A 27,721-nucleotide genomic window follows, 5' to 3' on the forward strand; every position below is an offset into this window, starting at 1 on the left:
TCAGTGACAGAGGAGTGTGCCGACCGACCTGGGCGTGGTGTCTGTGCCAGATCGAGGGAGAGAGAGAGAGAGAACGACGAAGAGAAGCATGCAGAGGCTGCTGGTGGCGCTGCTGCTCGTCTCCGTCTTGCCGGGTGCCAGCGGTGGCGACGCTGGGCCCCCGCTCGGCGGCAGGAAGATGGGGTTCGCCGGGGAGACCGCAGGAGTACTTGCCCGGTACTTCAACAAGGTAGCGCTGCTAGAGACCGCCACACTGTACATTAGTACTTTTATTACGATATTATTCAAATAAACTCATTCGGTTTGTGCTTTTGGACAAACTTGCTTAGATTATATTTTACGATGGATTCAAATAAACTCATTCGGTTTGTACTTTTGTATTAAAAACTTCGCTTAGATGAGGAAAAAAAATGATTTATCATAACATTTTAAAAGTCCTATATTAGAACAGGTAAAGTCGGGCATGCCTATAGGTCTTGTTATGCCAGTTTCGGAGGGTTTCATGTCCCAGTTTAAGACTCAATGTGTTGGAAACAGCGTAGATGAGTTTCATCCCCATAAAACTCATATCATGCCATGAAGCTTTCATCATCTCTCTCCTAATTTATTCCGTGCCATGTCAACCTATTTTATGCCATGAAACTCTAATGAAACTTCTAAGAAATTGGCCTTACTAATACAGAATCATGGGTTATGCAACAAGTGTATTTTTCCAAACCATGTTTAATAATATCACATTTTAACTAATATATACTCTAATCGTTTCAAATTATAAGACGTTCTTGATTTTATATACTAGTAGATATATAACTTTTACTATATATTTAGATATAAACTATATGTAGGTGCATAGCAAAACAAAAAAAATTAAAATGACTTATAATTTAGAATGAAAACAATAACAATATCTACGAAAATAAAATATAAAATTATATATTGATCTTCTGAAACAAAGTTTTTTTTTTTGAGGATCTTGTGTTGCAAAGTTATCCATAAGGTAGCGTTAGATGGGCCTTTTGCTACAAGTGTTATTTGTGTGGAATTCCTATTTTTGTATGGGTCTGCCCCACACTCTCGTGTATGGCCTAGTGGGCCGTTATCCGGGCTTACTCATAATTTGATGCACGTAAGCTGGGCCACTGTCTCATCCTATTCACGCCACGCAGGACGCGAATGTCGAAGCGGCAGCACCGCCTGGCCGCGCGCCCGCGCCGCCGCCGCCGCCGCCGCCGGTGGCCAGTACGCCGGCACAGTTCCGCGGGCAGCCGCTGCTCCCGCGCTTCGCCGCGCCGCGTCGCTACGACCTGCGCATCCGCCCCGACCTCGTCGCCTGCACCTTCTCGGGCACCGCTGCCGTCGCCGTCTCCGTCTCCGCGCCGACCCGCTTCCTCGTCCTCAACGCCGCTGACCTCTCAGTTGACAGCGCCTCCATCCGTTTCCGGGTACGTACGCGCCGACCCAACTCTCTCGAAGAAAAAAATGTTGCCATATATATTTGCCATTTCCTTGGCGCCAAATATCATCTCGGATGCCGGTCCGGGGCCGGTTTTTGCAGGATTTGGCGCCTAAGGAGGTGGTGTTTTTCGATGACGACGAGATTCTGGTGCTCGGATTCTCCAAGGACCTGCCACTCGGTGAGGGCGTGCTCAGTATGAAATTTAACGGCACGCTCAACGATCAGATGAGGGGGTTCTACCGGAGGTATGGGGGGTTTCCTCTGATCCTAAACTCATTTTTTTTGGCACTTAAGTTGAGCGTTGCTGAAATGGAGAAAGGTAAAAAATTATTGCCTTTGCTGGTACGAGAGACCTCTAGTCATGTCTTCAACCCTTTGAATTGTATTCACTCCTAAAACCTGTGAGCTCTATGGCACGATCATGATAACATAGTCTATAGTTAACAAATTTCGATCTCGTCGTTTGCCCATACTTGTTCTACCATCATTCATGATATCCAATCAACGCCAACTAGGCACTTGCTATGTTATTCAAAAAGCATGCAGTTCAGGAAGTTGCTTCTTGGAACGAGCTACTAAATGGGAGTTTTTTTTTTTTTTTTTTTTTTTTAAATGTGTTCGATTCGTATCCATTTTGTTCGTTCCTTTTCTTCATTCTTTTAAGTTTTTTTTTTCTGCGGTAATAACTCTGAGTGCTGTTTGATGCAGTAAGTACCAGTATAAGGGAAAGATGAAGAATATGGCAGTGACACAATTTGAGTCCGTGGATGCTCGGCGGTGCTTCCCATGCTGGGATGAGCCTGCGTTCAAGGTGATTATAGTACTAAAATGGAATACCTAATAATCTGGGTTTGCTCCTTCAGGTGTTTCATCTATTAGGCTTTTGTGCTCTGAGCAACATTTGTACATATATAGTAGCAAGTTCTACTCCAACCTGTAGCTTTATGCTCCTCTCAGTCTCATGTGTGCATGCCTAATAAAATATCAAATGTCTGATTTCTTACATTTCCATTTTTCTATGTCTATTTTTAGGCTAAGTTCAAGCTAACACTTGAAGTACCAGTTGGGATGGTGGCATTGTCCAATATGCCAATAGCTAATCAGACAGTTGCTGGTCCTATCAAGACTGTTCGCTATGTGGAATCACCTCTTATGTCGACTTATTTAGTGGCTATAGTTGTTGGTTTGCTTGAATATATAGAGGGTGTCACACCAGAAGGTATCAACTCTACTTTTCTTCCGTTACTTTGACATGTATCATCTTTTTTTAAGGAACATTAGGGGTGAGCCCCTACTGGATAAATATATAAATAATAAAATACAGAACATGAGCACGCACAAAAGTTGGTATCATCTTCTTTTTTTCCATTTGCATTCCATTTTCCTAATCTTGTTTAATAATTGTATAAAGGCACAAAAGTTCGTGTGTACACTCAAGTTGGCAAGAGTGACCAAGGGAAGTTTGCATTGGATGTTGGAATCAAGTCATTGCATCTTTATAAAGAGTACGATCAACCACACTCTTGCTAGTAAACAGGCTTGCAAAACCATAACAAACATTTATAAATAGTCGTGGTTAAAATAGGATAGAACCACTAATGTAATGTTCATTTCTCCACTTTTTTAGTTACTTTGGTACTCCTTATCCGCTTCCCAAATTGGATATGGTTGCCATCCCTGATTTTGCTGCCGGAGCCATGGAGAACTATGGGCTGGTTACTTTCCGCGAAGTGGCTTTGCTTTTTGATGAGGAGTCTTCAGCGGAATCCAGCAAACAGAGTGTACCTTTCGTTACTCAGACTCTTTCTTATATAACTTTCCACTATCTAGCTTTCACTTGTTATAAATGACTAGCAAATGTGCCCATGCGTTGCAACGGAACCCAATATGTATAGGAATATGACTCTGTGTCATCGCTAGATGCGAGTTGTTCTAACTCATATGAACATGGGTCATGAGTCCAGTTCACGTACGAGATACGCTAGGTGCGACCCAATATATATTGGAATCGAACTCTGTATTCATCGTTGCTAGATGCGAGTTGTCCTAACTTGTATGAGTATGGGTCATGAGTCCGGGTCACATACGAGACATGGAGGAAACTCTCTACTCTTCGAGTAGTTAGAGAGACGTGGATGAAAAAATAGGTGGAGAGAAATTTTGCCTCTTTAATATTAGGTATAGATGAGTTACTACCATATTTGAGAATCAGATTATATTTTAATTTCAATAATCAAATATAGGTCAATTGATTGCATTGAATTCATAGTTGATTGGTCACTTCAGGTGATCGAATGCCAGATGTAGAGATGTCCTTGCTTTAATGATCTCAACATTTCTTTGTTTTAGATTGCAATTACTGTAGCACATGAGCTGGCTCATCAGTGGTTTGGCAATCTTGTAACCATGGAGTGGTGGACTCACTTGTGGCTAAACGAAGGTTTTGCTACATGGGTAATCAATTTTAGATCCTAACATTCAAATTTTCATTCTGTAGGCTGCCTCTATATATTGAGTAAATAGACTTTTCTTTTAACAGATGAGTAATCTAGCTGTAGATTCTTTCTTTCCACAATGGAATATCTGGACACAATTCCTTGATGACACAACCGCTGGTCTCAAATTGGATTCACTTGCAGAGTCTCACCCTATTGAGGTAACCCTCCTTTGGGATTTACTATGAGCTATGGCTCTGGTCCAATAGTTTGAAAATTAGCTGTGTTTCGTACGTTCTGCTTTTTCATCGCTTTGTATACATCTAAAACATTGCATGCTTTAAGTTTGACCACAATCTTGAGGATTGTGGTAAATGTGTACTGAGGTCCAGTAGAAGTATATGAGTTCATTGTGGTGCACAATTGTTGATAGTTAAAATAGCAATGATAGATATGATAAACTCCTGTGTCCTTTGGCTATTGAAACATTTGGCTATTGAAGTATCGTCTGTAACATGCCTGTTGATCCCCAACTGCTGCAGGATCGGATTGGGGCCGATCTGAGGGTTTGGGGCGACGGCGGCGTGCTGTGTGGCCGCTTGGCTGAGGGTGGCCGGCGGCGGCTTGGCTGCTGTGGTCGGCAGCCTGGCAGGGAGGGGCGGTGGCCTAGCTGGAGAAGGCGGCAGCGGCTGGGAAGAGAAGAGAAGGGCGGCGCAGGGAGAGAAGGGGAAGGGAGAAGGGAGAAGGGATAAAGGGATTAACCCTAAACTTGCTTAGTTTCTCATTAAGCGTCTCCCTCATATATATAAGGGGGGTTACAATCACTAATGGGCCTGGCCCAATAGCCTAACTATCTATTAAGGCTAAATTATAACAAATCAGCCTATTGCCCTTTACTAGCCACTAACTGTAGACTTAGGATGTTGCCTCCTCCTAGTGTAGGTCTTGCCGATCATGACATCTCTCCCCGCCTGAAGAATCAGCTCGTCCTCGAGCTGAAATTCTGGGTAGACTTCCCGAAACAGCTCAGCATCTTCCCATGATGATTCGGCTGCTGGCTGGTTCTTCCATTTGATCAATATTTGCAGTTGGCCTCGGTAGATTCTGGATTTCAACATGAGTTCTGGTTCTGGAACAGCTGTGCCTTCATGCAGGGTTGGCAATTGTGCTGGTTCTGTTGGTGGTGGCCCGTTGTGTTTCTTAAGCATGCTGACATGGAAGGCATTATGAATTCAAGTGTCGGCAGGTAGGTTGAGGCGGTAAGCAACAGAGTTGATGCACTCGCTGATCTGGAATGGCCCAAAATATTTAGGGGCTAACTTCCCTTTCCGTATTGTGGATATTGCTACTGCTGTCCGAGTCATCAGTTTGAGCCATACCCAATCGCCTATGTTGAACTGCCGATCAGTATGCTTTCGGTCATAGTGCTTGCTGTAGTAATTCTGAGACTGTTGGAGGCGGAGTTTGGTTTGTTCCAGAAATCTGTCACGTTCTGTCAGGAGATTGTCAACTGATTGTAGTATAGCATCACCTGGGCTGTACAATTTCAATTGTGGAGGATCTCTTCCATAAACCAGTTTGAATGGTGTTGTTTTGATGGATTGGTGGTATGCTGTATTATAACAGAACTCCGCCCAAGGAAGCCATCTTATCCAGTCTTTGGGTTTGTCACCGGTTAAGCATCTAAGATACATAGTAATAATTTTGTTGACTGCCTCCGATTGACCGTCAGATTGTGGGTGGTAGGCTGATGTCATCTGCAATTTCACTCCTGACAACCGGAAGAGTTCTGTCCAAAACCTGCTAGTGAATACCACATCTCTGTCGCTGACAATCGAGTGGGGTAATCCATGGAGTCGAACTATCTCTGAGAAGAAGGTGTGAGCTACTGTGGTTGCTGAATATGGGTGGGCCAAGGGGATGAAGTGAACATATTTGGATAGACGATCCACCACTGTTAGGATGACCGATTTACCTCCCACCTTTGGTAATGCCTCAATAAAGTCCATGGATATATCTTCCCAAATTTGTTCTGGTATTGACAGTGGTTGTAATAATCCAGCTGGATGAAGATGTTCTGTCTTGTTGCGCTGGCATATCATGCAATTACTGACGAATTGTTGGATAGTCTGTTTCGCTTTGGGAGTGTGGAAAGTCAGTCTGAATCTACGGAGTGTTTTCTCTGATCCTTCGTGAGTAGCATCATGAATAGCGTGTAGTATATCGTGAAGAATTGGGGAGGATGCAGGAACATGTACCCGCCTTTTGTAAAGAATGAGGCTGTCCTGCAGTTTCCAAGATGGAGAGAGGAGTCCTTTGGTGATGGCAGCAACAATTTTTGCGGCCTCCTCATTGGTGGATGCTTCTTTGAGCTGGTTGAATATTGGAAATTGGATCTCTGATAATGACATTAGTGATGCTGCAGTCTCTTTCCGGGATAAAGCATCGGCCACTATATTGTGTCTGCCCGGTTTATATTCAACAGAGAAATCATGTCCTAATAACTTACTCACCCATTGATGTTGTGGGATTGTCGATAGTCGTTGGTCCAGGATGTACTTTAAGCTGTAATGATCTGACCTGATTATAAATGTGCGGCCCCAAAGGTAGGGTCTCCAGTGCTTAACTGCTGTGACTAGACCAATTAATTCTCTTTCATAAGCTGCTAATTTAGCATGTCGTGGAGCAATCATGTGACTAAAGAAAGCGCGGTCCTGCTCCCTGATGTAGCACAGCACCAAATCCCACCGAAGAGGCATCACATTCCACAATAAATGGTTTATTAAAATCAGGTAGCTGGAGTACCGGTGCTGTAGAGAGAACCTATTTCAGTTGCTCGAATGCTGTTGTTGCCAATTCTGTCCACCTGAAACAGTCCTTTCTTAATAGCTGCGTGAGAGGTCTGGCAATGGTGCCAAAATCTTTGATGAATTTTCTGTAGTATCCTGCCAATCCTAAAAATCCCTTGAGCTGTTTCACTGTTGTTGGTTGGGGCCAAGAGGAGATAGCTTGTATTTTCTCTGGGTCGACTGCCGCTCCCTGGTCTGATATAATGTGGCCTAAGTATCCCACCGTTGTTTGGCCAAACGAACATTTAGATTTTTTGAGATATACTGCACTCTTTTGAAGGATTGAGAATACCTTTTGTATGTGGTCCAGATGTTGGTTCCAGGTTTTGCTGTAAATTAAGATATCGTCGAAGAAAACCAGGACAAACTTTTGGAGGTAGGGACCCAGTATATCATTCATAAGTGCTTGGAACGTAGAAGGGGCATTGCACAAACCGAATGGCATAACCAGGAATTCAAAGTGGCCATGATGGGCTCGGAAAGCTGTTTTCTCAATATCATCTGGGTGCATGCGTACCTGGTGATACCCAGAGCGTAGGTCTAATTTAGTGAAGAATTTGGCTCCTTCCAATTCATCGAGTAACTCATCAATGACAGGTACTGGGAATTTATCTTTGAGGGTGTTGTCGTTGAGTGCTCGGTAGTCCACGCAAAAACGCCATGATCCATCTTGTTTTTTGACGAGTAGTACTGGTGATGAAAATGGAGAGGTGCTGTACCTTATGGTGCCCTGTGCCAGCATATCCTGGCACTGTTTCTCTAATTCAGCTTTTTGGAGGTGCGGGTAGCGGTAAGGTCTAACAGTTGTGGGTTTACTGGGATCCTTCAGATGAATTCGGTGATCATATCGACGTTGGGGTGGGAGCCCTTGAAGATCCCGAAAGAGATGCGAGAAACTAGTCAGTAGTGCCTCCATTGTTGCTGTAGGACTGAGTGTGTGAAGCCGTGGTTGATCAGGGCGCGGTTTGCCCAAACTGGTCCAAATGATTTGACGTCCATGGCGCCAAAATTTCATTGTGAGGTTGTTGAAATCCCATATGATTGGACCAAGTGAACTCAGCCAATTGACGCCTAGCACGAAGTCATACCCTCCCAATTTGATGCTGTAGCAATCAATATTGAAGATTTCAGTGTCAATCCACACTCTGAGATTATTAATGCGGTCTCCGTTTGCTACTGTCACTGATAGGGAATTTGGTGCTCTTGTCCGTGGCAGCTGAAGGTCATCTGCTGTGTCGGAGTCAATGAAATTGTGTGTAGACCCTGAATCCAGTAGTGCTAGGAAGTCACGGACGTTGATGGAAATCTGCACCTGCATAGTCTGGTTGGTGGTGATCCCTGTGACGGCGTTGAGTGATATCTGGATGTTGTGGCTTTCATTGCATAAGGAATGTGAGAATTCTTTTTGTTTGTCCGATATATAAAATTTACGGGCCATTGCTATCGCTGATTCCAGATCTGGTGGTTGCTGACGCTGTATGTCTATTTGCAGTGTTGATGCCAGTCCCGCTGTATAAAGCATAACTTGCTGAGCAGTAGACAACCCTGTTACCTTGGTTACCGTGAGGAGGAATTGATTTGTGTAGTCATCCAATTCTCCTGTCTGATGGGTTGAAGTAAGGTCGCCGAGGTGGTTGTGGTGTATTGGTGGGCCAAAGCGCCTGTCAATAGCCTGAGAAAATTGAGGCCATGTTGGATGCCCTATTTCCTGTTCCCATCTAATGAACCAAGTTAGGGCGTTGCCATGCAGATGAAACGCCACTAGCTTGCATTCGTTCCTCCTCCTTGGTATTCTGGGCAGCAAAAAATTTGTTGCATTTGTACAACCATTGTGAAGGTTCATCGTTGCCGTTGTATTCAGGGAATGATAATTTGTGGGAGTTTGATGATCGCCTCGGTTGTTGTTGATCTGCTTTCTGGAAATCCTTGTTGAGCTGGGATTGGGGGGATGCCTCCAGTGAAGTGGTCTGCATGATGTTGATCGGTTCTGGGTGGTGAAGCGGATTCTGGTCCGGTGGAGGAGTCGGTAGTATGGACCGTTTTGAGGGTGACACATACTTCTGTTCTTCCTCCTGATTGGAGAAAAAAATTTCGAATATTTTTGCCCAACGATTGGTGATATCGCTGATGCTCTCCGTGGAGTTGATCACCACGTGGCTCTGAATACCAGATGCAACACGCCTGTTGATCCCCAACTGCTGCAGGATCGGATTGGGGCCGATCTGAGGGTTTGGGGGGACGGCGGCGTGCTGTTTGGCCGCCTGGCTGAGGGTGGCCGGCGGCAGCTTGGCTGCTGTGGTCGGCAGCCTGGCAGGGAGGGGCGGTGGCCTAGCTGGAGAAGGCGGCGGCGGCTGGGAAGAGAAGAGAAGGGCGGCGCGGGGAGAAAAGGGGAAGGGAGAAGGGATAAAGGGATTAACCCTAAACTTGCTTAGTTTCTCATTAAGCGTCTCCCTCATATATATAAGGGGGGTTACAATCACTAATGGGCCTGGCCCAATAGCCTAACTATCTATTAAGGCTAAATTATAACAAATCGGCCTATTGCCCTTTACTAGCCACTAACTGTAGACTTAGGATGTTGCCTCCTCCTAGTGTAGGTCTTGCCGATCATGACATCGTCCTTTTTCTTTCTTTCTATTAGTTTCCTTTTAGTTAATGCTAGTTCTACCTGGACACAAACATGGGTGTCAGAATCTTCTTGGACTTGGGTGTCTGATTTGGCAAAATACTTTTGCACATGGCAAATAGCACTTGAAATCAGACAGAAGTGTCTGGTTGTGATGTGGGTGTTCAGCATCAGACTTGGGAAAAAAAATTATGGGCTCAGGTGTCCTTAGTAACACTAGTTAGATACTTTTTGCCTTTTTCTTTTCCTTTCCTTTTAGTTGGAATTTTGGGAACAAATCCCAGCCTTTATTTATTTTATTTATTTATTTTGGATTCGGACCAACTCCCTTACCTGGTATCGAACTTGGGCTAAGAGGGTCACAAACCTTTGCTGTCCAGGAACCCGTCCTGACCTCACTCTTGAACTGTCTATGGAATATAAATTGGAGAATAACTGTAGTGCATTTTTTTATAAAAAAAAACCTTACAACTTACGGACCATTTTCAACAATTAAATTCATTACTTAGATGTTGACACTGACTTTTTCCCTTGTCTATGTACTGGGTTGTGATTCATTTTGCCAACAAAGTAACAATATTCCCTTTTTTTCCCACTAGGTTGAAATACATCATGCCAGTGAAGTTGATGAAATTTTTGATGCCATAAGCTACGATAAGGGTGCTTCTGTTATTCGCATGCTTCAGAATTACCTTGGTGCAGAGCGTTTTCAGGTTTGGATTGGCTCTCCTTGAAACTCTGTTTCACTATTCGAGCCTTAATATTCTGCAATGCCTTGAGTCAGCATCTTCTGCTTTATTATGCCGTTCAAAGTTGTATGGAATCACCCTGATCTCTTTACCTTCTATTTTGATATCAATTAGCAACAGTCTCATCTCATTTTTATCTCTTCATTTAGTTGCTACACAGGTGCACATGTTGTTAATCCAGTGCACTGTGTGAATTGTTTTTTTTAGCGAAAAACACAGCAGGGGAGGCCCCCACTGTGAGATTTTATTAAAAAGCAAAAGCCAGAAACTATACAGAGGAGAAAGAACAACAAAAACAAAAACCACCCAAGAGGCTGAGGGAGCCACTGGTCCGCTAAGAACTAAGAAAAGGAGTCTATACGAAGGAGGAAAACAAAGCGCTTGTCTTCAGACATTCTAAGAGCTTGAAGTCTAGCCTCATCCAAAAAGGAGCATTTCCAGGAGGAGAAAGAGGGTCGTCCTCTGTCAAATATAAAGTTATTTCGCTGCTTCCATATGTGCCAGGCAGTAATGATGAATATCTCCATAAAGAAGGGATTTTGATATTGCTGTTTCGACTACATCATCATTTGGAAGAAATCACTTCGAAAGTTCCAGTGCATGTTCAAGTGTTGCCAGCAGGCCTGATTGAATGGACAGCTGAAGAAGAGGTGGAAAGCAGTTTCCTCGACATTCTGATTGCAGAGAATGCATTTATAGTTATTGCCCTCCAACTTGTGCTTTTTACTTTTAAGAAGGTTCCTTGTGTTTAGCCTATCCATAATCAGGAGCCAGGAGAAGACTTTAAGTTTGTTACTGCATTTTGAGTCCCAGATCCACAGAAAAGGAGCAGGGGGCTGAACATTTCTGTAGGGAAAATTGTAGAATTTAGAAGATGTATAGCTGCTGCTTCCCTAAATATAGTGCCAAGAGTCTTTTGTATCTTGTTGAACCTGTATAGATTGAATGTAGTCTTGCATTCTTTGATATTCTTGATAAGCTTGTTCGGACAGAGGAAGGTGGAATTGTGACTGGCGGTTGTTGTTTGAAAGGAACTGCAACACAGAAATCTTCTTGTTTTTGGCAAAAGAGAAAAGTCTTGGAAACTTGCTCTGCATGACATTGTCATTCCAAAGGTCTGACCAGAAAAGAACAGTAGATCCATCCCCGAGTTTGCAATTAGTGATTCCTCTGAAGAGATCACAAAGTTTCAGGATATCCTTCCACCAAAAAGACCCTTTATCCATAGTTGCATGTGGGATGTCACCATTGGAGTAGTGAGCATGCCAAACAAGCTTGACCCAAGGAATCTCTTTCCTGTTGTAGAATTTGTCTAGGTGTTTAAGGAGTAGAGCAGAGTTTTGGCTTCTAAGATTGATGATACCGAGCCCTCCCTTTCTTTTTGGCTTGCTGTATTTTTTCCAGTTTCATTTTGGCATTGCTGTCAGAGTCTCTGCAAAGACAGTGTCTTCTTGCTCTGTCAATGTACTCTAACTGAAATAGGCAGCTGAAGAGTGCACATGGCATAGGTAGGAAGAGAGGACAGGACTGAGTTCACTAGCTCTAGTCTTCCAGCATGGGAGAGAAAATTTGAAGTGGCTGTAAGTCTTCTTTCAACTTTGTTCATGATGAATCCAAAGTGCTCCACTGTCGGCTTGGTGGTACCAATTGGCAATCCAAGGTATGTGAAGGGGAGGGATTCCAGTTTGCATCCAAAAAACCCAGCTAGCTGATGAGCTTTCTCAGTAGAGAGATTTAGAGGCATCAAACAAGACTTTTTATAGTTAACCCGAAGTCCAGTTGACTGTGAGAAAGATTCCAGCAATCCTTTTAGAGTGAAAAGTTCCATTTGGGAAGCTTTTATGATGAGACACCGAGAATGGTGTCGTCCGCATACGGGATAATAGGATACTGAGCTGTTTCATAGGAGGGGATAGGGAGATCAATTAGTCCTTCACTGTGACCTCTGTTAATAATGCATTGAAGGAGATCAGCAGCCAAAACGAAGAGAAGGGGAGAAAGAGGATCTCCCTGTCTCACTCCACGTCTGCATTGGAAGTGTTTTCCAGGCACTCCATTAAGAAGGATGGAAGAGGTTCCTGAATCAAGAATTCGTTGGATCCAGTCACACCAAGTATCATCAATGCCTAGCTGTTTCATCATTTGAACGATCACATTATGTTCAATAGTATGAAAAGCTTTTGTGAAATCAAGCTTGAGAAAAATGATTTCTTTCTTGGATTGTTGGCACTGATGAATATACTTATAGGTCCATGCCAAGCAGTCCTGGATTGTCCTAGATTTGATGAAGCCATACTGGTTGGTATGAATGAGTGATGTGATCTTGCCTTGGAGCCTGTTGGCTAGGAGCTTTGTGATAATTTTGAGGACACAATTTGGAAGTGAGATGGGCCTGAAATTATTTACTGAGACAGGGTTGTTTGTCTTGAGAATCAGAGTGATGAAGGAATTGTTTATAGAGTGCAAATCTAGGGTTCCATTGAAGAAGTCAAAGCAGAGGCTGTAGAAATCTCCTTTAATTGTTTTCCAGCAACTTTTGATGAAGTATCCATTAAAACCATCTGGGTCTGGTGCTTTATCAGCAGGCATTTGTTTGACTATATTATTAATCTCCTCAATTTTGAAGGGTCTGGATAGCTGGCTTAGGTTGCTATTGTTCTGGACCAGTTGACTTAAGTTGTATAGCATGTCAGGGCTAGTAGTGCACCCCATACTTTGTTTGTATTCCTCAAGAAGCAGAGCAACTTTTTCACTGTGATCACACACAGATCTTCCATCTTCAGTTTCAAGAGAAGTGATGGTATTTATCCTGTATCTTTCGGTTGCAGCAGCATGAAAGAATTTTGTACTTTCATCTCCAAATTTAGTCCATCTAATAGTGTATCTTTTCTTCCAATAATCTTTTTGGTGCTTAAGGAGCTTGAGGATGTGGTTCTTCAAAATCTTCCTAAAATTGAATTCTTGAGGAAAAAGAGGCCTTTGTTCTTATAGTGTATCTAGGATCTCCAGTGTAGCATTGCAGTTTTTTATCAGGCAACTGAGGTTAGAAAGACCTTTGCTCCACTTTTTTAGGGCAGCCCTTAAAAGTTTGAATTTGACAGTGATTCTAATAGCACTATTAGTTGCTGAGACATTGGAATTCCAGACCAAATTTACCAGATCAAAGAAGCCAGGATGCTCTACCCAGAAATTTTCAAACCTGAAGACCTGAGCTTTGGGAATAGAAGTCCCAATTTGAATCTTGCAAGGAATGTGGTCAGAGGTGGGTCTAGCCATTGGAAGAAGCAAAGTGTTAGGGAAGTCACTTGTCCAGTTGGAGATTGTGAACACCCAGTCTATTTGCTCAAGGAGGGGAGCACTTTGCATATTGCTCCAGGTAAAGTTTCTTCCTTTGAGGGGGATCTCAAGCAGACTCAAGTTACTTATGATTTCATTGAAGATCATCATGTCATTCATATTAGCACCATCTCTATTTCTATTAGATATAGATCTGTAGAAGTTGAAATCCGCAGCAAACATCCAATTCTCCTCTGCATTGTGTTAGACATAATCTGCTGCTCCCCATTTCTCCTTAGCTGGAGACTGGTCGGCTCAGCCGACCACCCCCTATTAGGAGTTGGGGACTGATCGGCTCTGCCGACCAGTTCCTGCAGCTGTAGCAGTATAGCAATAGGCCACCTCTATTACACTAGTTGGTAGCTATTACATCAGCCATGCCTTGGTAGTGGGCTGAGGTAAGCTTTATACTGTTAGGAGTAGTTGGTATACTCTGTACCTTAGGAGTAGATAGTTGGTGTACTCTTGTACTTAGAAGTAGGTAGTTCCCCTACAACTATGTACCTGGTAGAGGTATAGCTAGAGTTGTATATATTCCATCCAAAGGGTAATGGAATACTCAGTTCAGTTGCCACAAACCAAAGGGCAGGGTGTCGGCCAACGCTGGTGCTTGTGCTGAGTGTGTGTGTGCGCTGTTCTCAATTTCTTCTTCTACCTCTAGCCATAGTGAGTGAGTGTGTGTGCTGGTAAGCTAATTGCTTACCTGTGCAGGGCTGCCTGGGACTAACAAGTGGTATCGGAGCCGTACAAGCGCCGTCGCCGGACTAACCGCTGGCGATGACGGACAGTTTGGAGATGGGCGACAGCAGCGGTGCTGCTGTGGCGGCCTAGCCACAACAGGAGGTCGTCGTGCGCACGGTGCGGGAGGTCAGCGGCACCAGTTGGCCGACGCTGACTCGCACCAACTATGGTGAGTGGGCGGTGACCATGAAGGTCAAGCTCTGAGCCCGACGGCTCTGGAATGCTGTTGACGAGGGCACCGACAACGAAGAAGACGATATGTCAACGTTGGAGACTATCCTCGCTACTGTGCCAGCGGAGTACAGGGAGCCGTTGGGGGCGAAGAGCTCTGCTAAGGAGACGTGGGAGGCCATTGCGGCGATGCGCGTTGGTTCCGACCGCGCAAAGAAGGCGACGGCCCAGCTGCTGAAGTAGGAGTACGCCAACCTCAAGTTCAAGGATAGTGAGTCGGTGGAGGACTTCTCCCTCCGCCTGCAGACGCTCATCAGCAAGCTGAGGAGCCACGGCATCACCATCGACGAAGAAGAGGCGGTCTCCAAGTACCTACACTCCGTGCCGGCGAAGTAAAGGTCGCTCTCTCCATAGAGACGATGCTGGATCTGTCCACCCTCACCATTGAGGATGTGACTGGTCGGTTGCGGGCGGTGGACGAGCGCCTGGAGCAGGCGACAACAACGACGTACAGCGGTAAGCTGCTGTTGACAGAGGAGGAGTGGGCTGCCCGGATGAAGGAGAAGAAGTCCGGGGAAGCCTCCTCCAGCCGCGGTGGCGATGGCAAGCGTCGCGGCAAGGCTTCTTCGGAAAAGAAGAAGGTCGACCCCAACACCTGCCGGCGCTGCGGGAAGACGGGCCATTGGGCAAAGGAGTGCCCAAATCGCAAGCAAAAGAAGAAGGCTGATGCTCATCTGACGCAGGCTGATGATGATGATGAGGCCACTCTCTTGATGGCGATGTTCTGCATGACGTTGACGCCAAGGAAAAGGGAGAGGTGATGGTGGTGGAAGGGCCTGGGAAGGCTCTAAACCGCACGCCCAAGTCCACCTCGGACGTGTGGGCGGCGAGCAGGAGCAGCGGTGGTACCCGGACTCTGGCGTCAGCAACCACATGATGGGCTTCAAGGCAGCCTTCTCCGAGCTCGACGACGACGTGACTGGCACGGTGAAGTTCGGTGACGGCTCAAGCGTGGCGATCCGAGGGCGCGGCACCATCATTTTCAGGTGCCAGAACGGCGAGCACCGCGCGCTAACGGATGTATATTACATCCCGCAGCTGCGTTCAAGCATCATCAGTATTGGCCAGCTGGATGAACGCGGTAGCGAGTATTGATCAAGGACGGCGTCCTCAGGATCAGGGACTGGGAGCAGTGGCTTCTTGCCAAGGTGAAGAGGTCTCGGAACCGGCTGTACCTGCTCGACCTCAAGGTGGAGCAGCCCATCTGCTTGGCTGTACGGCGCACGGAGGAGCCGTGGTTGTGGCATGCCCGGTATGGACATATCAGCTTCGACGCTCTTGGTCGGCTGGAGAAGATGGTGACTGGGCTGCCTCACATCGAGCACGTAGGCAAGCTGTGTGACAGCTGCCTGGCCGGGAAGCAAAAAAGGCTACCGTTCCCGAAGACGGCGAAGTACCGTGCGGCAGAGGCCCTCGAGCTGGTCCATGGTGACCTCTGCAGGCCGATCACGCCAGCGACGCCCGACGGGCGCAAGTACTTCATCTTGCTAGTGGATGACCACAGCTGGTACATGTGGTTGCAGCTTCTGACCAGCAAGACCGAGGCGGCGGAAGCAGTCCAGAAGTTCAAGGCGCGCGTGGAGGCGGAGAGCGGCAAGAAGCTGCGCGTGCTGCGGACTAATCGCGGCGGCGAATTCACTTCGATGGAATTCGCTGCGTACTACGCGGATCAGGGCATGGTGCGACACCACACCGCGCCGTACTCGCCACAGCAGAATGGCGTGGTGGAGCGGCGGAACCAGGCGGTGGTCGGCATGGCTCGATCCATGATGAAGGCTAAGAAGATGTCGGTGGAGTTCTGGGGAGAGGCCGTGTTTATCCTCAACCGTGCACCCACCAAGGCCCTGAATGGCAAGACGCCGTTCGAGGCTTGGCATGGATGCAAGCCGAATGTGTTCTTCCTCATGACATTTGGCTGCGTCGGCCATGTGAAGAACACCAAGCCTCACCTCAGCAAGCTGGAAGACAGGAGCACGCCGATGGTGCTCCTGGGCTACAAGGAGGGCAGCAAGGCCTATCGGTTTTATAATCCCAAGAGAGGCAATGTGGTGATCTCTAGGGATGTGGTGTTCGATGAGAAGGCGGCCTGGGACTGGGACAGTCCGGGCACGGGGGAAGCTGGCGACTTCACCAGCACCTTCGTCATCGAGCGCATGGTCATCCACGGTGGTGGAGACACTAGAGAGGAGCCGACCACTCCAGCAACAAAGCCGAGCACTCCTGGGGCAGTGCCGAACACTCCTAGAGGGAGGGTGAGCACTGCAGAGGGGGTGCCGAGCACTTCAGCAGCAGCGATGAGCGCTCCAGCAGTGGATCCGACCACTCCGGTAATGGTGCCAAGCGGTCCAGCAGCGATGCCGACCACTCCGGCAGTGGTGTCGAGCGGTCCAGTAGCGATGCCGACCACTCCGGCAGAACAGGGAAGCCGGGGAACACCGATCAAGTTCACCTCCCCTCCGAGCGACATCAGCAAGTTCGTGGATGCCTTCCACGACGGCGAGGAGGTCCAGTTCCGCAGGCTGGACAACATCGTCGGCAATGCAGGGGCCACAGGCCTAGCGAGTTGGCTGCTCGACGATCCAGAGCTGCTCCTTGTTAGTGCCGAGGAGCCACCGACGTTCGCAGTGGCTGAACGCGACGCCAATTGGCGACGGGCGATGTTGGAAGAGATGAAGGCCATCGAGGACAATGGCACATGGGAGCTGGTAGATCCACTGGTGGGCTACAGGCCGATCGGCTTGAAGTGGGTCTACAAGGTGAAGCGGGACGAGCGCGGCGCCATTGTCAAGTACAAGGCTCGGCTCGTCGCCCGCGGCTTCATGCAGCGTGAGGGCATCGACTTCGAGGAAGTCTTTGCTCTGGTGGCGCGTATGGAGTTTGTTCGCTTGCTGTTGGCCCTGGCAGCAGCGAAGGATTGGCGCGTCCACCACCTCGACTTCAAGTCTACGTTCCTCAACGGCGAGCTCGCGGAGACGGTCTTCGTCAAGCAAGCTCCGGGCTTTGCCGTCAAGGGCGCTGAGCACATGGTGCTCAAGCTGCGCAAGGCGCTCTACGGGCTGCGGCAGGCCCTTCGGGCATGGAACGCCAAGCTCGACGCCACATTGGGCGAGCTTGGGTTCACTCGCTGTGCTACAGAGCACGCGCTCTACACGCGGTGACTGGGGAAGGAGGAGCTCGTTGTCGGCATGTACGTGGATGACTTAATCGTCACCGGAGCGCGAGCAGAGGACATCGACGGTTTCAAGCGCGAGATGGCGGCTCGTTTCAAGATGAGCGATCTCGGCGCGCTCTCCTACTACCTCGGCATCGAGGTGAGGCAGGGGAAGCAGAGTATCTCCCTGGGTTAGCGCGCCTACGCGGAGAAGCTGTTGGAGCGCGGCGGCATGGCGGAGTGCAAGCCGTGCGCGACTCCGATGGAGGAGCGGCTGAAGCTGAGCAAGCACAGCACTGCTGCGAAGGTGGACGCGACGTGCTACCGGAGTATCGTCGGCGGGCTACGCTACCTCACTCATACCCGACCGGACATTGCGTTCGCGGTTGGGTACGTCAGCCGTTTCATGGAGGACCCGCGCGAAGATTACTGGTCGGCAGTGAAAAGGTTGCTGTGCTACGTCAAGGGGACGCTCGATCAAGCGATCATCTTCTCCAAGAGTGGCGGCAAGGGAGGGTTGCGGCTCACGGTGTTCAGTGAGGCACCCCCAAGGCAAAGGAAGGTGAGCCGGAGCTCACTGTTTTCAGCGATGCGGACATGGCGGGCGACATTGATGGGCGACAGAGTACCTCTGGTGTGCTCGTCTTCTTTGGAGCGGTCCCCATTGCTTGGCAGTCGCTGAAGCAAAAGATCGTGGCGCTGTCGACGTGTGAGGCGTAGTACGTCGCAGCGGCCACGACGGCGTGCTAGGCTGTCTGGCTGCGTCGGCTGCTGGGCGAGCTAACCGGCGAGGAAGCTCACCCGCCAGCCCTGATGGTGGATAACCAGCCCGCCATCGCCCTCGCCAAGAACCCTGTCCTCCACGAACGGAGCAAGCACATCGACATCAAGTTCCACTTCCTCCGGGACTGCATCGATGGAGGGCAGATCGTCATTGAGTTTGTCGAGACCGGCAGACAGCTCGCCGACATCCTCACCAAGTCACTCGGACGCCTGCGGTTCATGGAGCTGAGGAAGATGATTGGCATGGATGAGGTCAAGGCATCAGGCTAGCAGCAGGATTAGGGAAAGAATTGTTAGACATAATCTGCTGCTCCCCATTTCTCCTTGGTTGGAGACTGGTCGGCTCGGCCGACCACCCCCTATTAGGAGTTGGGGATTGATCGGCTCTGCCGACCAGTTCCTATAGCTGTAGCAGTATAGCAATAGGCCACCTCTAGTACATTAGTTGGTAGCTATTACATCAGCTATGTCTTGGTAGTGGGCTGAGGTAAGCTTTGTACTGCTAGGAGTAGTTGGTATATTCTGTACCTTAGAAGTAGGTAGTTGGTATACCCTGTACCTTAGGAGTAGGTAGTTGGTGTACTCTTGTACTCAGGAGTAGGTAGTTGGCCAACAACTATATACCTGGTAGAGGTATAGCTAGAATTGTATATATTCCATCTAAAGAGCAATGGAATACTCAGTTCAGTTGCCACAAACCAAAGGGCAAGGCGTCGGCTAACGCTGGTGCTTGTGCTGAGTGTGTGTGTGCGCTGTTCTCAATCTCTTCTTCTACCTCTAGCCATAGTGAGTGAGTGTGTGTGCTGGTAAGCTAGTTGCTTACCTATGCTGGGCTGCCTGGGACTAACACATTGATGTCAAGATTGTTGAGCCAGTGCACAAAATTATCCCTTTCTGGGCCTTGGCAAGGGCCGTATACGGACGATAATGTCCAGGTTTGTCTATTATGAGAAGAGGTGAAATTGACTGTTACTGTGAATTTGTTTATTTGGATTACCTCTCCTGTGAAAATAGCACTATTCCATCCCATCAGAATTCCCCCAGAAGCACCCTCAGAAGGGGAAAAAGCAAATTTGTTGAATCGCTTTGGAGCTAGTTTTCTAATGAAGGAATGATCAAACTGTTGTCTTTTTGTTTCTTGGATGCAGAAAATGGCACAATCACTCTCATCTATCTTTTCTCTGATGGCATTGCATTTATCTTCAGAGTTTATTCCTCTGATGTTCCAGTTCAAGATGTTCCAATTTCTGCTGGAACCACTATTGTTACTGTTGGGCCTTGTATCCATAAGCAATGTGTTGAAATTGCCTCCAGGAACTCTGACTAAACCCAGTCAGAGAAAATCCAAAACCAGCACTCAAACAGTTGCTCTCCAATGGGTGCAAAACCCCAACAGCAAGCCAAACCAGCACCACAAGCAACAGAAGGGAAGCAAAGATGTCCACAGAGAAACTGTTTTTTTTTTTACCACAAGTCTTAATCAAACAAAATCCGAAGACAACAATAGAGAAGATAGCACTTCTCAAGGTATTCTGACCATAAAACCAATCCAACGTTCCATTACCGTAGGATGTTGCAGGGCAATCCCTGACAAAATAAAAGTAGATAAGCAGACTATCCATTGATAACTAGTTGGGTCCCCCTTGTGTTGCTCCCATCCGGTGCAACATCATCAGTTCTGGTAGCCAAAAGCAGTTCTGTCGTCACCTTTGAGGGGTGAATGCAACACCTTTCTGTAGCTATTCTCTGTATATCAGGTACAGAAATTTCAGGAAATAAGGTCCCCTCCTCATTGCATTTAAGAACAGCAGAGAGTCCCGGAAAATCAGAGGCAAAGCAATTTGGTGGGGGAGAGAGATTATCCAACAAGTCAGATTGAGGGGCCACCTTCTTGCCTCTTGCCTTGCTCTTGTTCTTGTTAGTCTTTCTAGCTATAGTGGGGACAACTCTATGCATATGTCCATCGTGAGCAACTTTCAGTCTTGGGCTCCTCGCAGTTGAGACTGGAGTGCTGAGCTTTCTTTTCTTTGTGGCTTTGCTTGAACTTTCATCTCCATTCCCACTACCAGGTAGCAGTGGATCAATCGGAGCATCATGAGTTATGAGAGCATAATCTTCAGGGAGGTCTGGGAAAACTTGTTCCTGTCTTAGTTGAATTTCAGGTTCTATGGCTTTGTTCTTGAGTCTTTTCCTGTAGTAAACTTTTGTGACATGGGCATTTCTTGCAGGGGAAAGCTCTGCTAGCTGAGTTGCTATCTTTGGAGTTGGTTAGAGGTCTTCAGGAGCTGGCAGGATCTGAGTGACGCAAGCACCAACATTTGGGGTGGTGGTGTGATTCTGCTCAATAATATTGATAGCAATGTTGAAAGAATTAATTCCTAGGGCAGAAAGATCAATTTGGATCAAAGAGCTTGGGATTGAACTGCTTCCACCAAAACTTGAGACACCGGCAGCCTTTTGATTGTTGATCAGCTGTTTCAGGCTTTTAACTAAGAAATTGGTTATAGCATTTCTCTGATCTCTGTCTCTCTGAGTCTCAGATTGGGTTATCATAGGTCTGTCCGCTGTGTGTGGGATAAGAACATTTTGGATTGGGTCAGCTTCACGAGCCTGAGCATTGGTGTTGAGGTTCAGCTGCTGTACTACTTTAATTGTTCTGATAGAGCCTTGACCAGCCTGTATTCCTACAGTGGCTGAAGAGGAATCAGCTTGGTGAAACACCCCTGAGTTCTGATCCTGATTCATGTCTTTCTGGATCTGATGAGCAGCCACCAAATTATCCATCACCTGGTCAGCCATTTCCACCACTTGCTGAGCTTCTCCTGGCAGTATGGGTCCCTCAAAGGGATGAAGATCACGATTGTGTGCAGGGGGGTCTTCCTCAGCTGGTGCAAAGTTTGTCATAGGAGCAGTGCTGGAGCTGGGCACAGAGCCAGAAGAGTGGGTGGGGGCCTGGTGTTGGCTTTGATTCTCAGTCACCAAGGGGGTGTCAAGGGAGGGAGTTTTCGTATTTGAGTGCGCGGTAGAAGCTGAAGCAACAGGCGGAGCATTGGGCCCATGCACCCATTGGATGGAGGGTTCAGCAAGAGTATGGCTTGGCTCCATGAACGAGGGCGGCTTACTGGACCTTGAAACCCATTTAAGTTTTGCGGCAACCCGCCGTTTAACACAGACTCGGGCCTTGTGACCATAGTTAAAGCAGTAGATACAGCGAATATCACTTAAACAATCTCTGACGAAGTGCCCTGGACTTAGGCATCTAAAGCAACAGCGGGAAGCATTAGATCACCTTGGGGGGCATTCCCATTAATGGCTTCTTTATACTGCATGGGGCAGTTGGAACGACCACCATTCTCATCAATGCGAAGATCTCTTTTGAGTTTTTGAAAAACAGAGTACACTGGAACATCTCTGTTGCTACCTGAAGAACTTCGAGGCCCTTTGTGAAAATCTTTGTTGAATTGAGAAGAATCAGTACCAAACTCCTGGTCCAGAGGAAGAGAGTCCTCAGTGAAATCCCGAACTAAGGAGGAATCAATAGGATCAAAAGGGCAATAAAAACTACCAATCTTGATTACCGAGTTGAGCTCTCTTGGCTGAGATTTGGTGATTGGTGAGTCTTGGATGAGCTTGTGATGAAATGAAACCTTCTTGCGAGCAGAATTCCGCTTGTTCTTGCGATTTGTCTGGATGGTCCAGCTGTTCTCTTCTTCTTTCTGCCACTTGATTTTTTCTTTCACCCAATTGGCACCACCATCGTGCCATAGATGGAAATAAACATCAAACTGCTCTGTGGTGATTTGCTTGAGAGATCGAATCAGAAAACCAACTTGCTTATTGCTAACTGAGAAGCGATAATGACGATCACTTTCAAATACAACATGGAAGCCAGCAGGAGAACCACCCAAGCAGCAGTGAAGAGCCATGGCAACAGAGTCTTCAGTTAAATGGAAGAGGTAGCGCCGAAAAACTGCTAGCAGGAAGAACGACCCATCCGGAGTAGGAGAAGGATGATGCACAGAGGTCGAAAATCTTTGCAACACTTCAGTCCCAAATCTCTTACCCGGAGAGAAATCCCAGTTCCTGACCAAGGCGGCCAGGGCAGGATCTTGCTCGAGCTCGATGAGAGCACCCGGAGAGGAAGCAGGGCGGACCATGACTAGGGCGCAGAAACTCCAGAACCACCACAGGTGGCTAGCGACGACGACGCGCGTTCGCTGCCTCTGCTCGCGCCGGCCCACGCGTACAGCCCAGGCCGCGCCGGCCCGCAAGCAGCTGGTCGCTCCGCTGCTCGTGCCAGCCCGCGCGCAGCTCGCCGTGCCACGCCTCGCTCGCGCTGGCCCGCGCGGCCGCGCGCAGCCCTCCGTGCGGTCCGGCCTGAGCGCGCGCGGCTCCGTGCGGTCCGGCCTGAGCGCGCGCCTCCGCACGCGCGCCTTGCACTCCCGCTCGCACGCTCGCCTCGCGGCAGCACGCGCACGGGGCCGCTCGAGCGCCCACCCGCGCGCCACGCACGCACCGCCTGCTCCCGCGCGCTCAGGCCCGCGCGCCGCCACCGCAGCCGCCGCCGGTGCGGAACCTAGCTCTCATCGCGACTACTTTATCTATATAATAAAGTCACTCCTTACTGTGTGAATTGTCATGAACAATATTATTTTTTCTCTTTTTTTTTTCCTCCGAAAATGATGTTTTATAGACGAAACCTTGATGTTCTAATAGGTTAGGGAACATGCTGTTCCAAACCTGGGGCGCAATCATGCCGACCATTTTGGTTTGGGCACTCAAAAACCATTTTTGCTATGTTCTATCTATGTTTTAGAGGGCACAGTATTTATTTCTTTCAAACTTGCCCTACCCATGTTTGATGCATTTTGCAGAACCTATGAATTGGTTTACTTGTTTTATTACTTTTTTCTGGAATACGCATGAGAGCTGCGTATCATTGCATTAAGATAGGGAAAAAAGGAAGGCTAAAAATAGCCAATACAAAACTCACACCACACAAAACACACCTCATGACTTTTTTGTTACAAACGCGCCTGTTTATAATAAGAAACGACCAAAACCTCAACTATAGGAGCCGCTAACCACCACGACTAGCAGCAGCCACCAGACCTCTGAGACCCTTGGCGCCTGCCAGCATCCAGTGATCTGCCTCATCCTGTGCAAGGAGAAGCGCCCGATCCAACCTGGGTGAGACACCATTAAACACTATGTCGTTCCTTTCCTTCCAAAGGATCCAAGCACCCAGCATGACCAGCGAGTTAAAGCCTTGCCCAACGTCCTTGTTGAAAGTGCTGCCAGCTTGTTGCCACCAATCAAAGAACCTTACCGAACATGGTTGAGGTGCAACATCCGGTAATCCAAAACGACGGAGCAGCTGGTGCCAAAATTGCCGTGAGAAGACATGAACACAGGAGGTGCTGAATTGTTTCATCCTCCTGGTCGCAAAATGGGCAATGTTCAGGATGGGGCAGACCATGTCGAGCAAGTCTATCGGCCATCCAACAATGGTTATGTGCTACTAACCAGAGGAAAAATTTACACTTCATGGGAGCTCAGTTACTCCAAATCAATTTGCTTGGCTCAAAAAGGATTGCTCCAAGGAAGAACGCCTCATGTGCCGATTTGGTAGAGAATTCTCCTGAAGCCTCAAATTTCCATTTGTGAACATCATCAACCTCAGGTTGAAGTACTACTTCCTGGACCAAGTCCCAAATATCTAGATATTCAGCCAAGACTGCAACAGAATAGTGGCCTCGGATATCCTGCACCCAACTATTATCCATTAGTACTTCCCTAACAGTGCGCCTTCTTGCCCGCCTTTTTGGAACACATGCAAATAGATGAGGGGCCAGTAGCTCAATCTTGTTTTATTGCCCAAACAGACTAAATGTGGACAATTGGTAGATGAGAAATATGGAGTAGAGAAATTGATTAATTAAGTGACAATAGTCCATAGGAAGTCACTGAAAGGAGTTTTCATAATTGTTATCAAGGATCTTGTTTTTCCTTTTATTTAAAGCCGTGGGATATGTTTATGTTACCATTGGAGTCTAATTGTGTTATTGTAGTGTGCACAAGTTTAAAAACCAAAACTGTTAAGAAAGAATGGCCGAGTAAGCCATAGCTGTCTGTCACTCCTCATTCTTTTATTGCGAGTTAGATTTTTATCTGTATCTGACTTATGCTTTTCTGATATTTATATTATTTAGTGAAGACTGATTTTCCTGCCTTTTCTGTCCAGTTCTGTTTTCCTTTACTCTCTGATTTATTGAGTAATTCTCCTAATACTTCTCATTGTGCTAAATGTGGGGAAAATATCTACTCTTTCAGAAAGCGTTGGCTTCATATATAAGAAAATTTGCCTACTCAAATGCTAAAACTGAGGACCTGTGGGCTGTTCTTGAAGAGAAATCTGGCGAACCTGTCAAGAATATGATGACTACATGGACAAAGCAACAAGGGTACCCTGTTATTAATGCAAAGCTTCAAGGGAATTATCTAGAACTTGAACAGGTTTTATAATACATTGTCCTTCCTGTGTAATCTTTGCATTCATTAACATGTGAAGTGCTGAATTGAGTGTCAAAACATTATTGTTCTAATGGAAAAATTTAGCATGCTAGTTCATTGATCTGTGAATTTCTGTTGTATGTTCTTTTGCTTCAGCCTTTATGAAGTTACTGTTTCTTTTGTTGCAGGCACAGTTTTTGTTAGATGGGTCCTCTGGCCCCGGAATGTGGATTGTCCCTATAACTGCAGGCTGTGGTTCATATTATACACACAAAAAAATTCTACTGAAAGGCAAAAGTGATAGGCTGGATATAAGAGACATTGCTTCACAGTGTGGTAACCAAGAGAAGGGTGGAGACTTTTGGATTAAGTTGAACATTAATCAAACAGGATTCTATAGAGTTCAATACGATGATAAACTTGCAGCTGCACTTCAAAATGCATTGCAGGCCAAGAAGCTCTCTGTAATGGATAAAATTGGTAAGGACCACATGTGATACTGTTAATTTTCGTATCACTATTTTAGTGACAAGAATCATAACATTAACATTGCAGGCATTGTGGAAGATTCAATGGCCTTATCTATGGCCTGCAAACAAACCTTAACATCGTTGCTAAGTTTATTGTACGCTTACCGTGGGGAGGCTGACTACAGTGTTCTTTCACACATAAATACTGTATGTAAATCTTGTATAACCAATCAATTCCTGAATTCCATGATCTTCAATATTTTGATTTGAAGTATTTTTCAAGCTATTTCCTTTCGCTTTTCACAGGTGAGTTTAAGTATTGCTAAAATATCGGTTGATGCTACTCCTGGATTGGTCGGTGACATCAAACAACTTCTGATCAAGCTTCTTCTGCCACCTGCTGTGTATGTCAAACCATGTCTTACATTGCCTGCTTCTGAGTCACTTTAATTGTCATTGCGCGGAGAGTCATCTTGTTTCTGTTTGCGCGTTTGCTATTGCTAACATGCCTTGTTATACAGTCAGATGCAGTGTTACAGTAGTACTGTCTGTTTGCCAACATATACTTTGGCCACATGACAGTCTCCTTGTTTTTTTTTCAGAAAATTAGGCTGGGACCCCAAGGATGGTGAGAGCCACGTGGACTCGTTGCTTAGACCAGTGCTCTTGGTTGCTCTTGTCAAACTTGGGCATGATAAGACTATAAATGAGGGAGTTAGGCGTTTCAGTATCTTTGTACATGATCATAACACTTCTCTTCTTCCTCCTGATACCAGAAAGGTCCTGCGTTTTTTTCCTTACTTTATATGATGCTCTTGGGTTTTACCTACCTCATTTTTACTACGATGTACTACAGGCTGCATACCTCGCTGCAATGCAGAATGTTACTACTTCATACAGATCTGCTTATAATGATCTTCTGAAAGTCTACACGGAGTCCGGTGAAGCAGAGGAAAGGGGGCGTGTCTTAAGTATGTGGCTTTTCAACAACTCTTAATTTAACAAAGCTTTGCTGACATGTTGGGTTGTTCTGAATGCTTTCTCCTTGTTCCAGGCACATTGTGTTATTGTAAGGATAAGAATATTGTTCTTGAATCATTGAATCTTGTTTTTACCAATGAGGTAGACCTTTTCATTTTTAGTTTTTTTTATTGTTTCTCCATGATGACAGTGGAAGCTCAATTGGATGAGCTTGTACTCTTATGAAGTCTCACTTGCCTCTATTACTTGTCAGTTTCGCAAGCAAGATGCATATTATGTACTTCAAGGTCTTGGTGTGGAGACACGTGATACCGCATGGGTGTGGTTGAAGGTAAAATATGTTTTAAGATATATATACTGAAAGGTTGAATTCATCAATTTTGTTTTAGTTTCAACATATAAGCTGAAACTCCTGGACCTGTATGGCTGTTACTAATATGGGATTCCTATTGGTATTTTGGACGAAACAAAACATCTGACCTTTTGATGTCTTCTTTTATACCAAAGTTTTGAAATTCTTGCCTGCCAAACAAGCCCTAGGATATTGTCGTCCATGGAAAGTTGGAAACATCCTGGTGGAATATTTATAAAGGAATTAATTTTCTGTTCTGTCTTCATGCAGTTTTGTGATAACTAAATTTTGAGATTACACCAACTTTCCTTCATGGATACCTTAAAGATTTCCTAGAATAGAAGGGGCAAAATTAGAAAATGACCAAATTTTCATGTAGTTAACCTTGAAATATTTGAAAGCAAGTTGCTTACATGACATTTGTTCTGGTGTTGATGAAGGATAACTGGGATCGTATGGCAAAGAAATACGGGGACACACAAGAAGGAACTTTTATCAGATATGTCACCACATTGGTAAGTTTAAGGCCACATTCCATTTTCAAACTGTGCGTGCGTGTTATACTACCCCACTCCCCAAAAAAGTATGTATATATATAATAAAATACTAATAATCGATCGAGCTCCTCTATTTCTGGTCACCAGTTCACCTCCAACGAGAAGGCAGCAGAGTTTTCCCGCTTCTTCGCCACCCGCAAGAAGCCTGAATTCCAGAGGACACTGAAGCAGAGCCTTGAGAACATCCGGATCAGCGCAAGGTGGATCCAGGGCATCAAGAGCGAGCCCAGGCTCGCTCAAACGGTGCAGGAGCTGCTGCACAGACCCTGATCTGCCTTCGGTTGAGTCGCAGGTGTGGGCATGTGGCCGGAAATTAGTTAGCTCGCAGATGGCATACGCTTGTACATTCTCAGTGTGTAAGAGGTCATCTCTCTTAGTGTTCCTCGCGTCATGCAAATGTAAGCTATTGGGTTCGGTTTTTGAGCCCAAGCATGTACTAACAGTGATCTCGTGTCTAATTTGAGAAGCGTAGAGGTTTTATAAAAAAACAA

At 46.5% G+C, this 27,721-nt stretch overlaps 2 protein-coding genes across 2 annotated transcripts; one reads left to right on the forward strand and one right to left on the reverse strand.

Moving 5' to 3' along the window:
* On the forward strand, window positions 1-27,721 carry LOC136541890 (aminopeptidase M1-C-like). The gene is made up of 20 exons (XM_066534062.1): window positions 1-229; window positions 1,167-1,442; window positions 1,556-1,701; window positions 2,165-2,267; window positions 2,489-2,675; window positions 2,868-2,961; window positions 3,084-3,237; window positions 3,806-3,910; window positions 3,996-4,112; window positions 9,966-10,079; window positions 24,691-24,873; window positions 25,059-25,350; window positions 25,426-25,547; window positions 25,647-25,744; window positions 25,943-26,120; window positions 26,197-26,311; window positions 26,395-26,462; window positions 26,575-26,652; window positions 27,114-27,188; window positions 27,318-27,721. Exons 1-20 carry the CDS (start codon window positions 89-91, stop codon window positions 27,498-27,500), a joined length of 2,829 nt encoding a protein of 942 aa, XP_066390159.1. The 5' UTR covers window positions 1-88; the 3' UTR covers window positions 27,501-27,721.
* Window positions 18,909-23,836, reverse strand: LOC136542901 (uncharacterized). Its single transcript, XM_066535525.1, has 3 exons — window positions 23,470-23,836; window positions 21,936-22,933; window positions 18,909-21,842 (listed from the first exon to the last, which is right to left on the reverse strand). Exons 1-3 carry the CDS (start codon window positions 23,834-23,836, stop codon window positions 21,609-21,611), a joined length of 1,599 nt encoding a protein of 532 aa, XP_066391622.1. The 3' UTR covers window positions 18,909-21,608.

This window comes from Miscanthus floridulus, chromosome 3, assembly GCF_019320115.1.
Source record: "Miscanthus floridulus cultivar M001 chromosome 3, ASM1932011v1, whole genome shotgun sequence".
Classification (NCBI taxonomy): domain Eukaryota; kingdom Viridiplantae; phylum Streptophyta; class Magnoliopsida; order Poales; family Poaceae; genus Miscanthus; species Miscanthus floridulus.

Excerpts from the sequence above, each read along its gene's own strand:
- LOC136541890 (XM_066534062.1), top strand. The coding sequence starts at position 89 with ATGCAGAGGCTGCTGGTGGCGCTGCTGCTCGTCTCCGTCTTGCCGGGT. Across the intron at positions 2,962-3,083 it reads TCATTGCATCTTTATAAAGA|TTACTTTGGTACTCCTTATC; the intron begins GTACGATCAACC and ends CCACTTTTTTAG. Across the intron at positions 26,653-27,113 it reads CCGCATGGGTGTGGTTGAAG|GATAACTGGGATCGTATGGC; the intron begins GTAAAATATGTT and ends GTGTTGATGAAG.
- LOC136542901 (XM_066535525.1), bottom strand. The coding sequence starts at position 23,836 with ATGGTCTGCCCCATCCTGAACATTGCCCATTTTGCGACCAGGAGGATG. Across the intron at positions 22,934-23,469 it reads AGGCGCCAAGGGTCTCAGAG|GTTCCGCACCGGCGGCGGCT; the intron begins GTCTGGTGGCTG and ends GATGAGAGCTAG. Across the intron at positions 21,843-21,935 it reads AGCCAAGAGAGCTCAACTCG|GAGTTTGGTACTGATTCTTC; the intron begins GTAATCAAGATT and ends CCTCTGGACCAG.